General features: G+C 51.5%; 2 protein-coding genes across 9 annotated transcripts in view; both read left to right on the forward strand.

Annotated features, from left to right (window-relative positions):
- RANBP3 (RAN binding protein 3) overlaps positions 1-4910 on the forward strand; it is a 41140-nt gene extending 36230 nt beyond the window's left edge. For 6 of the 8 annotated variants that reach the window (XM_085211571.1, XM_085211576.1, XM_085211573.1 and 3 more), the window contains 6 exons: positions 15-117; positions 663-787; positions 1395-1515; positions 2134-2276; positions 2751-2931; positions 3525-4910. In XM_085211571.1, coding sequence (XP_085067697.1) covers positions 15-117; positions 663-787; positions 1395-1515; positions 2134-2276; positions 2751-2931; positions 3525-3568 — 717 coding nt within the window. In that variant the 3' untranslated portion in view covers positions 3569-4910. The remainder of the gene's footprint in view (positions 1-14; positions 118-662; positions 788-1394; positions 1516-2133; positions 2277-2750; positions 2932-3524) is intronic. The other 2 variants (XM_085211572.1, XM_085211575.1) reach the window with 1 other exon arrangement.
- Positions 4911-6826: 1916 nt separating this feature from the next.
- On the forward strand, positions 6827-10948 carry LOC104914652 (uncharacterized). Its single transcript, XM_085211570.1, has 2 exons — positions 6827-7929; positions 8456-10948. The coding sequence occupies exons 1-2, from the start codon at positions 7927-7929 to the stop codon at positions 10586-10588; spliced, it is 2136 nt and encodes a 711-aa protein (XP_085067696.1). The 5' UTR covers positions 6827-7926; the 3' UTR covers positions 10589-10948.
- Positions 10949-11405: the final 457 nt, after the last annotated feature.

Raw genomic sequence — 11405 nt, forward strand, 5'->3', positions numbered from 1 at the left:
TTTTTTTGTGATAGAGTCCACCAAAATCAAATGAAGGCAGCACAGAGAGTAATAAGGAGAATGCTGCTACGGAGTCTGGGTCTGAATCATCTTCTCAGGAAGCCACACCAGAGAAAGGTAAAAACCAAAGCAGTGTTTTAGGAATGGTAGTTAAGCCTCGGTATCCTATTACTTTGTTTAAAAAAAGTGAATATTGCTTTTATTGTTGAATCTAACCAAAGATAGAGCCTTTTGGGGTGGGGATTGATGTGCTGGATGCTATGAACTGTCTTGTTTTAAATATTTAACCTATGCAGGCTGTGCTGTCTTTCATGGATTTTCTGCAGCAATGTGACTATTCAGCAGTGAAAGCAGTAAGCATGAGTAGAGCAGATACTTTGGCCCTACACAGTGTAGCAGAACTGTGGCAAACTATTTTTAACAAAACCCTATTGTAGTTCTGGTAGTTGGACACAAGTCAGACGCACGTTGTGTAGGTGCACCAAATGTGGTGCTGGAGCAGAGGACAGTTTGCTGGAATCCAGCATTCTGGGGCTCCTTGCAGTTCTGTTGCCATCTTCTGTGATTTTTTTTTTCTTCTCTGAATTCTGGTGTACCTGGAGACCTTTAGAAGCACTGTATAATGTATTGTTCTCCAAATAAACTTTCAAAATGTTGTTCAGCTAATAATATTTCAGAATCCCTGGCCGAGTCTGCTGCAGCCTATACAAAAGCAACAGCAAGGAAGTGTTTGTTAGCAAAGGTGGAAGTGATTACTGGGGAGGAAGCAGAAAGTAATGTTTTACAGGTAAGAAACTAATGCAGAGGATCTCTGAGCTTGTGAGCATCCAGGGAATGCACACCACCCCATTCCCAACTTCTCAGCCACCTTCTCCATCCCTAATGTGCTTTCAGATGTTACAGTGCAGGTTTGGGATATTTACTATTGGATCCTTACTCAGTTCTTTCTTCATTTCCTCTTTCCAAATGAATTTCAGCATTTGGACAATCCTGGCAAATCTTAAGCACACTTCTGCATGTCAGTTCAGCTTGTTATGGTTGCTTTGTACAAGAATGCATCTGTTTTCTCAGACCAAGATATAACATGTAATAATAGCAAGATGGGAGCAGGGCAAGAAGGGAGTGGTGGAAACTTGCGCCCTATCTGAATGTCATTCTTGCTTTTTGATTTTGAGTGCAGGCATTCATTAAGAATATCTACCTTCATAAAAACCTAACTATATCCTCATAATTTGAGGGATCTATTATTATGAAAGACACGATGACGTGTTTACATGCAGTTCAAAATCGCAGAGTGAAACTGGATTGTTTTTGACCAACTAGATTTCTGAATACAATGAAATATAACACTGCTTCAATCAACCACTGTGCCACGGAGGTGTTTTCTGTTACAGATTCAGTGCAAGCTGTTTGTATTTGATAAAAACTCTCAGTCTTGGGTGGAAAGAGGTCGAGGGCTTCTGAGACTCAATGACATGGCTTCAACAGATGATGGGACGTTACAGTCTCGACTGGGTAAGAGAAACCAGGGAAATGAGTTGCTGGGTGAGAGCTGTATTGTTTCATAGGATGCTTCCATGACACACAGTAGCATCCACTTTGTTTTAGCCACACCAACTCAAAGTGCAATTTGGACCTTTTCTCTTCCTTATGACCATTTAGTCCAAGAGAATATAAGAAAATATCTTCCTATTGTAACAAATGTGTTCTGCTTGCTTTTTTCCCCTAAAATTGAGCTCTACTTCTGAACCTGAATATTTGACTAGAAATTCATGGCAATCTTCAGATGTGAGCTTTCTGCTCTTCGGGACCAGATGCCAGTGTGTCTTTCTGACTGGTGCTTGGTGGTTTGGGCTGGTAGGAATGTGCACTAGCCTGAGATCCTCAGCTCAGATCTGACCACTGAACTTTGATGTATTCGAGTATTAGATTTAGGGCATGTCTATAGGTATTTAGCCCAGTAATCTTCAGTATCCTACATCCATGTCAGCAGTCATGATGAGATTCCCTTGATATCCTCTGTGTGAGGCTTCAGTGTTCTGCCACAGCCCCTCTCCATAAAAAAGCCATTTTGGCTGCGCTGAGCTCCCAGTTGTCTTTTGACACCTAAACCATCTCATGTGTTTGCTTTAGTGATGAGGACTCAGGGGAGCCTCAGGTTAATCCTAAACACCAAGCTCTGGGCTCAGATGCAGATTGACAAAGCCAGTGAGAAGAGCATCCGGATCACCGCCATGGATACAGAGGACCAGGGGGTTAAAGTCTTTCTTATATCAGTGAGTACAGTTGTCATTTACACCATGGTATCCCTACTCAAATAGGCATTGGCTGTATTGCAGTTGAAGTAACATTTTTGCAGATGCAGAGGTGATAAATGTCACAGGTTGGGCTGTGTGGGAGCAATGTTATGAAATAAGCTAACCATCTCACTGAGTTAAAGCTAACTGGGGGTGGTGGTGATAGCAGTTACGGTGAGGAATTCACTGATGTGGTGAAAACTGAGCTTCATTATATGCAGAAGGAAGTTCTTTCAAACAGATAATGATCACAGAATACCTTGTCTGACAGCTCTAAAATAGCTCCTTGAAGCTGTGCAGTGACCATAAGCTTTAGAGAGTAAAAGAAGAAAAGGTGAGAAAGCCACGTGACAAAACTGAAGTAGGTGGTGCATTGCTGTGGTGCATTAAATGTTTTAATCTGTTGTAATTCCTTGCATCTCTTTTCTTGTTGCTGAATATTGAAAACCCCAGGCGAGCTCTAAGGACACAGGGCAGCTGTATGCTGCACTGCACCACCGGATCTTGGCGTTACGGAGCAGAGTGGAACAAGAGCAAGAGGTCAAGAATGTGGCACCAGAGCCAGAAGTAACGCAATCAAATGAGGAGGACAGCGATGATGATGTCCTTGCACCTTCAGGATCAGTGGGAAGTGGTAAGCAAGGGAGGCACGCCATTAACAACCAAAAGCAAACATCAGTACTGACTGCTGAGTGCAGTGCTCTGTGCAAAGCAGGAGGTTCCGAAAAAGAAGTGGGAAGAGTGTAGCTGTTTGCATAGTATGCAAAGAGGCCATAATTTAAAGAGGCATTGCTTAGCAGTTTGAGAAAAGCTTCTTTCTCCTGACTTTGGGCCATCTGTACTTTGTCTTCCTATGGCTCAGTACATATCTTAATTTTTTTTTTCCAAGATCAGAACTTCATCCTGGTTCACTGCAGGAGAAACAATTATAAAACAGGTTTGGGTACGAAGGGGAAAAAAAGAAAGCAGCGTGTGGACTTGAAGAGGCTGGAAATGAAACTTGTGGGCTCTGATGCTGCTGAGATTCCAAAGCCAGATTGGTCAAGAGCACGAAGTTCTGCAGTGGGTGGAACTTAATCAGCAGAAGAAATGTGAACTGAGGGGAGGGAAACTGATGTTTTCATCTGTCAGTGAAATGCGAACTCTGAGACATCGTAGGTGTCTCCAGTGGGGTCTTTAGTTTGAGTCAAGAAGCAGAGTGTGTGACTCAGCTCCTGTCTGTTTCAGGTCCCAGCGATGAGCGTGACGGGCAGAACGCCAGCAGCACATAGCAGACGTGAGCCCCCTGCTTGCAAGGCTGCTACGAACACCATCTTGCAGGCATCTCTCTGGACCCCCCCAGGCCAGCTCTTGTTTCAGGCAGTGTTGAAGGCTCCAGGACTTAAGAACTGTGCATCCCCGTTCTGTTGGTTTGGTTTCTTGGTCTGGATCAGTAGATTCCACACTCACACAAAACAGACTTGGAAACTACCTGAATGTGGTTTGGGATGTGAGAAAGCTCATCATATTGATGAGCCAAAAAAAAACAAACACAAACAAAACCAAACACTTCCCCTCTTCCTTGTAATTGAGATGGCACATTACAGCTTGTCACGGCTTTTCATTGGGACCTTGTGACTGTTTCTTCAGTAGTTCATGTTTTGCAGGCCTCCGAGATGGAACTTTCTGACATGGTTCCAACAGGAATTTGGCTTTTTTAACCCCAGTTTCTTCCATCAGAGTCTCTGCCACACACAGGGAGACCACATCCCTGCACCCACGAACTGCCCTCCTGGCTTCGTGCTCCTTTAGGACAGCAGATGGGGCAGCTGATGTTATGCTGAATCCTGAGGTAGGTGGTGGGCAGCACCGTTCCCTGCCCTGTAAACAGAGACATCGCATTGGGATTCACCAGAGAAGCTTTTCTTTTTTCGTTTAACGTTGTTAATAAGAGACTCTGAAGTTCACAGGACATTTTGCTAACTCTTCTTTCTTCCCATTTCATCATTATTTGGGGGGTTTATATTGTGGTGATAACGTTTATATTTTATTTTAGTTTTTTCAATAAGATGCTCTTGTGTGTTGAGAACGTGAAACCATTGTTTTGTACTGTTCTTTTCTGTTACTATTTAAGGGAGAGCTAAGCCACTCTATATCATAGATGTTGCATACAGGTTTTTCTTAGCAAATTCTGTTTCTTTGGCTGCAACAAAGTGTAGGGAGGCATCCAGGTGGCACCTGCAGAAAGGTGGATGAGCAAACAGCTGTTAGCCCTCTGGAGAACCAGCAAGGCTCATGTGATGAGCTTGCTCAGCCATTAAAATGAACCCATTGCAAAGCAGCTCTCATTGAATGGCTTGATTCAACAAGCCATGTAAGCACTTGCCTGACTGAACTACATGTGAACCATCTGACTGAGGTCAACGCAACTATTCCTGCTTTGAGCCGAGTACATTTTTAATGATCTTGCTGAATTAACAGCCTTAATAGAAAATTAACTTTTAACCCTTCCTGCCCCTATCCTGTTTCCTGAAGTCTTGCAGCATGAAGAATAAGGTGACATTGCTGGCTTTGAGCAGTTTGGGCTGAAGGATGTTGTGTTCTGTTCCACCCCAATAAAAGCCAGAACGTGTCTCCCTGTGTGTAATTACAAGGTGCTCCTGCTGTAGGTGGAACTCACATGTGGTCACAGTGCTTCTTCACACAGCCGAGTTGGGTGGCCGTTCTTCTCCCTGGAGTGTAGGAAATGGTTGCTTTCCTTTCTCCAAACACATTACAGGTTTGAGGATGGGTCTTATGTCTCTGCAGTCCCTGTCTCAGCAATGCTTATTACCTTCACCTGTGTTGGTCATGCAAGATGTCATTAAACTGACTTCTCACTGTGTGCTGCTTTCCCCCTTGTTCTTTGGTCTCATAAAGGCTTATGGAGCAGTTAAAGGACACCTATGGAAGAGGTTATAAGGGTGCTAGAGGGCACACCTGCACTTGTTTGGACTGATGTTCCCCACATGGAGCTTGTGCTTAAACTGCTCCTGATCATAGAATGCCCCGTAGTCTTTGGTACCCATATTGCCCCACAGATCCTGTACAGCCTCATCATGGTGCAGTTAGGGATCTGTACCTTCCAGCTCCACACTGAGACCCTGTAGCCCCATGGACAGAACATCTAGCACCCCTCAGGGCCTGCAGAACACAGCCTCAGTCAAGGGCTGAGCTGAAGGTATAGCATGGGGTATGGGTGTAACTTGGGGAGGGAGGTTTAGATCCCCAGTTGCACTGTGGTCTGGTTGTACAGGATCTGGGGGGACTTTGGGGTTCCCTGGATCAGTGGCAGTTTCACCATCAGCTCTGGGTGGGGGTACATCAGTTCCTCCTCCATGTACATCTGCCCTATAGCCGCTCCAGAGCCCCCCTGTAGCAGCCATGGTCAGCAGTGGTTCCACCACCAGCTGCAGATGTGGGTCTGCCATGTCTCTGCCCCATGGATCATGCCCCATGCATCCTGTTGGTGTCCTTTAACTGCCCCATAACCTCTTATGGCTTCCTCTGACTCAGCAATTTCCAAGTGCTTGTGAGGTGACAGCTGCCATGATTGGGTACACATGCCCCATAGCTGCCCCAGAAGTCCCCTCTAACTGCCCCTATACACCCTGCTCCATAGCTCTGACCCCCATGGTCATGGAGGTCATGGACCTCATGGCTTATGTGGGGTGCTATGAGGAAGACCCACACCTCGGAGAGGTTACTTTACCCCACATGAGGTCAGGACATTGGGATGTGGGTCAAGCAGGGTCACAGAGTTGTGGGGTTACATAGTCATACAGGTTCATGGTGCCATGGGGTTCTGGGTCACGTTGCATTATAGGGCCAGGGTGACATGGGAGCAGGGGTCACAGAGTTGCTGAGTCAGCTGGGGTTGTGGGTCACACAAGGTTATATGAGGTCATCTTGGGTAATGGGTCATGTAGGGTTATTTTGCATTAGGTCTAACCTTTGGGCCACAGAGATCCCCATCCCCTTGCAGGAAGAAATCAATAAATGCACTTCAACACTGCTCCACATCCCCTATTTTCAACCCAATCCAGGCCCCAGGTCCTCCCAAGTCCCACCATCACCTCACACATTGGCTTCTCCTGTGCAGTGTTCCAGTTCTGCAGGCTGTGTCCCCACATCCCCACCAACATTCCCCCGTGTCCCTTTGCCCCACATCTTGCCCTACGCTTTCTCCTGTTATGTGCTGCTCTCCAGCAGCACACAATTGTACATGAGGGGGAGATGGGGATCAGGCGGTGCCCCAGGTGGGCTCCGGGGGTTCTGGAAGGATTATGGGGGTCCTGTCAGAGATTGGGGGGATCTGTAAGCTCCTGGTGTGTCCCAGCAGAGATTATAGGGGTCCTAGGGAAGAAATAGAGGGGGAGGGTCTGGGGATACAATGTGCTGTTGGAGCTGTGGAACTCTGTGAGCTAGGGAAGCTCTGGGTCTGAGGGGCTTCTAGAGGGGCTGTGGGGGCTGCAGGGGAGCTACAGGGGTCCTGGTGAGGGGAAATGCTCATTTGTGGTTGTTGGGAAGATGCAAGGATGGAAAAGGCGTTTCTAGGTGCCACCAAAAGAAAGCATCCAAATGCATGTTGGACTGCCTAAGCTGGGGTGGGTGAGAGTTTGATAAAGAAAATACAGTTAGCAAATTGAGGGAGGTGGTTCTCCCCCTCTGCTCCACTCTGTGAGATTCCATTGTGCTCTGCTCCAAAGCGCCAGCACAGAAAAGATGTTGAGGAGAGTCCCTGCATCCACAGAATGGAGAACCAATGCAAAAACCATCCTAGTCAACATCTGCCCTTGGAGCTTCTGTGTGACCCCATGTCCTGAGCCCTGAACTGCTCTGTGGGCCTGGGAGGCAGAGATAGCTTGGCTGAAGGAACTGAAAGCAGGAAGAGCTGCAAAGCCCAGCTCCTTCTTCTGCCTCTCATCTCCTTGCCCGCTCTGTGCCGTGGCTTCTCTTTAGCGACGGGTTCTAAGAGTTAGGGTAGTATGGTTGTGTTTGGACTTAATGATCTTGAAGGTCTTTTCCAACCCGAGCAGTTCTATGATTCGATGATTCTCCCAGCAGTGCTAAAGCTGCCTTGCAGTCCAGCAGAGCCATCCCCTGCTTGCCTGGGAAGTCAGAAAGAAAGGAGCCCTTTTGACACCACCAGCCAGCTGAGGCCATGCGCAGAATCCAGCTCTCCCCGGTCCGCCAACCAGGCTGCCGTCCCAGGTGGAGGGCTGGAACCCAGGGAGAGCTGCAGAGGAGCTGCTTTGAGGCAGGGGAAGGGGCATAGCTCAGTGCAAGGGACACTTGTCCCGGGGTTGGAAGTGACCCAGCCGTCGGGCTGTGAAGCATGGGCTGCTCCTGTGTGCGACCCTCACCCCTTTATGGTGCGGAAGCAAAAATGACGGAGCTGGTCTGCACTTGGATGGAGACTTTTGCAAGGAGCCGTGATGCGGCAGCACGATTAAAGCGGGAGGTGATGCTGAAGCACAGCAGATGAGTTTTTGGCTTCTCCACAAACCACAACTTCCCCCCCAGCAGCTGCGGGTGCTGATACAGGGCCCGTCCAGCCCCTGCAGCCAGAAGGGAGGCAAAGCAGCAGGAGAGCAGACACTGAGGGGTCATGGTGAGCGCAGGGGAGCGGTGGCCCTTGGGGTCTGGGTGCTCGGGGTCTGGGTGCCGGGGTCCATATTCTCTGAGTCTGAGTGCTTGGGCTCTGGTACTTGGGACGTGTACACCTGTGCAGAGGAAGCTCTCGTCCTGCGGCTCATCTCCTGGCCCACGAACACAAGTGTGGCAGAGGCTCTTCTGGCAGAAGCGTGTTCAGGGAGCCCCTTCCAGCCCAGCTACAGCTCTCCGGGACCAGGAGCGTGAGGCTGCAGAGATGCCTCTGAGCCCCTGCTTCTGCAGCACTGAGGGTGGCAACGGCCGCGTGGGGGGAAGCAACGCCACAGGGCGTTCGCCGGGTTTTGTCTCTCCCTGAAGCTTTGGAGGAGGGCACAAGGGCAGAGATGGTGCTTTCTGAGCCTGCTGTCCACTGGGGTGCTGGGGATGGAGGAGGTTGGGCTTGGGGACTCCAGAATGGCCGCCGTAGGAGCGCAGCAGGGCCAGGGCTGCACCCACAGGCGCACACAGCTCGGCTCTCCCCGCAGGCCATGCGGTTCCCCGCTCTGCTGCCGCTGATCCTCGCAGCCCTGCCGCCCGCAGCCGTCCCCACAGCCCCGCCGCCGCCCTGCCCGTGGGAGATGAACAAGGTGAAGGACATCGTGGAGGTGAACTGCACCGGGCGGGATCTCGGTGCGGTGCCCGCCGGCCTGCCCGAGGACACGGGCATCCTGCTGCTCAACGCCAACCGCCTGCCGTCCGTCTCCACCGCCGCCTTCCAGCCGCTGCCCGCCCTGCAGGACCTCGACCTGTCCGACAACGGCCTGCGGGCCGTGCACGCCGAGGCCCCGCTGCCCAGCCTGAAGGAGCTGCTGCTGTCCCGCAACGCGCTGGAGGCTCTGCCCGCCCTGCAAGGCCTGCCCGCGCTCACCCGCCTGGCCCTGGCTCACAACCAGCTCCGCGCTCTGGCCCCCGCCGCCTTCCGCGCCGTGCCGCGGCTGCAGGACCTGGACCTGCGGGGCAACGCGCTGCGGACGCTCCCCGAGGACGCCTTTGCGGAGCTGCGGGCGCTGAGGGACTTGGATCTGTCGGACAACGCCTTGGAGGAGCTCCCCGCCGGGCTGCTGCGGGACCTGGAGAAGCTGGAGACGCTGTGGCTGTCGGGGAACCGGCTCCGCGCCCTGCCCTCCGGCTTCTTCCCCGAGGGGCACCTCTTCGCCTACGTCTTCCTCACCAACAACTCCTGGCACTGCGACTGCAGCCTGGTCTACCTGCGCTCGTGGATCCTGAGGAACGAGGGGAGCGTCTACGAGCCCGAGCGCGGCCTGGGGAAGACGAAGGTGGAGCTGGCCCCGGAGAAGGTGCTGTGCCACAGCCCCAACGAGCACCAGCACAAGCCCATCATCCGCTTCAAGCCCGACTGCGGCCACGTGGGGGATGCAGAAGAGGATGAGTATGATTACCCCGATGTGGAATGGACCACCAAAAAGCCTCTCCTGACTTCCTTGATCCCCACGTACCCACCCAGCTCCAAAGAGCCCACCGCCGCCCCACGCACTCTTACTCAGCCTCCTCTCACATCCGTCAGTCCCCCCCTCAGCATCCCTGCCGGCCCCGATCTCACCCCGACTGCTTTCCTGACCACCCCTGCACACACCATGGCTCCCAGCACTGCCCCTCCTGCATCCACCAGTCCCCCCGTCACCCCCTCCAGCACTGTGCATCCCTCGCAGCCCCCCAGCACTGCCCCTTTTTACACTGCTCCCCCCAGCACCTCGCACAGGCCCACCAGCTCTCTGACAGATGCTCCCAGCACCAGCCGCCATCCGCAGAGCACCCTCACCACCCGTGCTGCCAGCAGCCCTCTCACAACCACCGGAGCATTTTCCACCAGTCCTTCAGCTCTGCCTTCCCCCACCAAGCCAGAGAGCACCTCGATCACCACATCTTCACCTTCTGCTCTGACCTCACCCACACTGGTGGTCCCCAACACCACACTTTCTGCTCATACCCCTACGTTGTCTGCTCCCCTGGACATCACACACTTCCCCCGCCCATCTCCTCCACTCCCACCTCCCCTGCTCTGCCCGTGCTCCACTCCAGCACAGACTCTATCCGTGCTGCACTCGCAGGCAGCTGTGAAGGGTCTGCACTGGGAGCACTGGGTGCTGAGCCATTGCTGTCTCCTGCGCTGGTTGCTCTACCTGGGCTGCTTGGCTCTGCTGCTCCTGTCTGTGCTGCTTTTAGCTTGCTGCCTGGTGTGGATGTGTCTGACAAAACACAACTCACTGCAGACCAAAGAGGTGCAGCATCCACTGTTGAGGTGGGGGAATTCAACACAAAGTCATACCACACACCTCTGCATCTTCCAAAGCCCCCAACAACGCTCCAGGTTCTGCACCACCAAGGAAGTAGAGCTGTGCCCTGAAGTTGCTACATCCCACACTTACTGCACAATTAAAGACCTGGGGGTGCAGCGCAGCCCTCCTGCAAAGTCCTTCTGCACCACGAAGGAGCTGTGGATCCACCACGGCCCTCCGAATGCTCCATCCAATCCTTTCCCCACGGAGCTGACAGCCTCAAAGCTCGGCTCACTGCGGAGCCCTTCTGCTCACAGCCTGGACAGGGGAGTCAGGGCCATCGGTGCTGTCAGGGTGAAACACGCTGCCAACACCTTGTAAATGCTCCTGTGCCTTCAGAGGGAGGGACGAGGCACGGCTCTGGCTCATGTCTCCTGCTGCATGACAGGAAGATCTGCTCATCGCAGAAGGGGAAGGCATCTGGCTCCTCGCCCCAGCACTGCTCACACTCATTGTGCTGGCTAGATCTGAAATGGTTTCTGGGCTGCTTGGCAGGGGTGGGAGTTGTCCTAAACCTGAGCTTGGGGCTGAAACGCCAGGTTTTGGGGTCAGTGTGGGAAAACAGAGCTGGCTTTATCTGCTGCGTGCTAACAGCTTCTGCTCAAATGACACACACACACATCATGCTTTCAACTCAGAGTTGGGTTATTAATCACAGAATAAATATTCTCTTTGCCTGAATTCCATGTGGGGGCTAATTTCATTTCACTAGACCTCTGGTAGTGCTGTCAGAGTACAGCAAATGGCTGTACTCAATACTTGGAACTACAGAGAATAGAGGAAACGTCCACTCATGCGCAGCTTCCTGACACAGAGAAGAAGAAGAGCTGGAGGATTTTAGATAGGAAGCACAACATTGGCTTTGGCTTTTGCCCCAAACATTTGATCCTTGAGGAGACTGCATTGCAGCCATACAGAACCCAGTGAAGAGCTACACATTTTCTCCACATCTCTTGGGATTTTTTGGAACCATTGGGATTTGGAATGTGGGACCATTGGATTTTTTAGAACCATTTGAAACTCGGGATTTACTTGGAACCATTTTGAGGTCTCCAAAAATGCAGCAGAGAACGACTTCTTTGCAGGTCCCTCATCCCGCCTCAACACCTCGGTGGCATTCCTTACTGTTTCCAGGCAT

Source organism: Meleagris gallopavo, chromosome 30, assembly GCF_905368555.1.
Source record: "Meleagris gallopavo chromosome 30, MGAL_WU_HG_1.1, whole genome shotgun sequence".
NCBI lineage: Eukaryota > Metazoa > Chordata > Aves > Galliformes > Phasianidae > Meleagris > Meleagris gallopavo.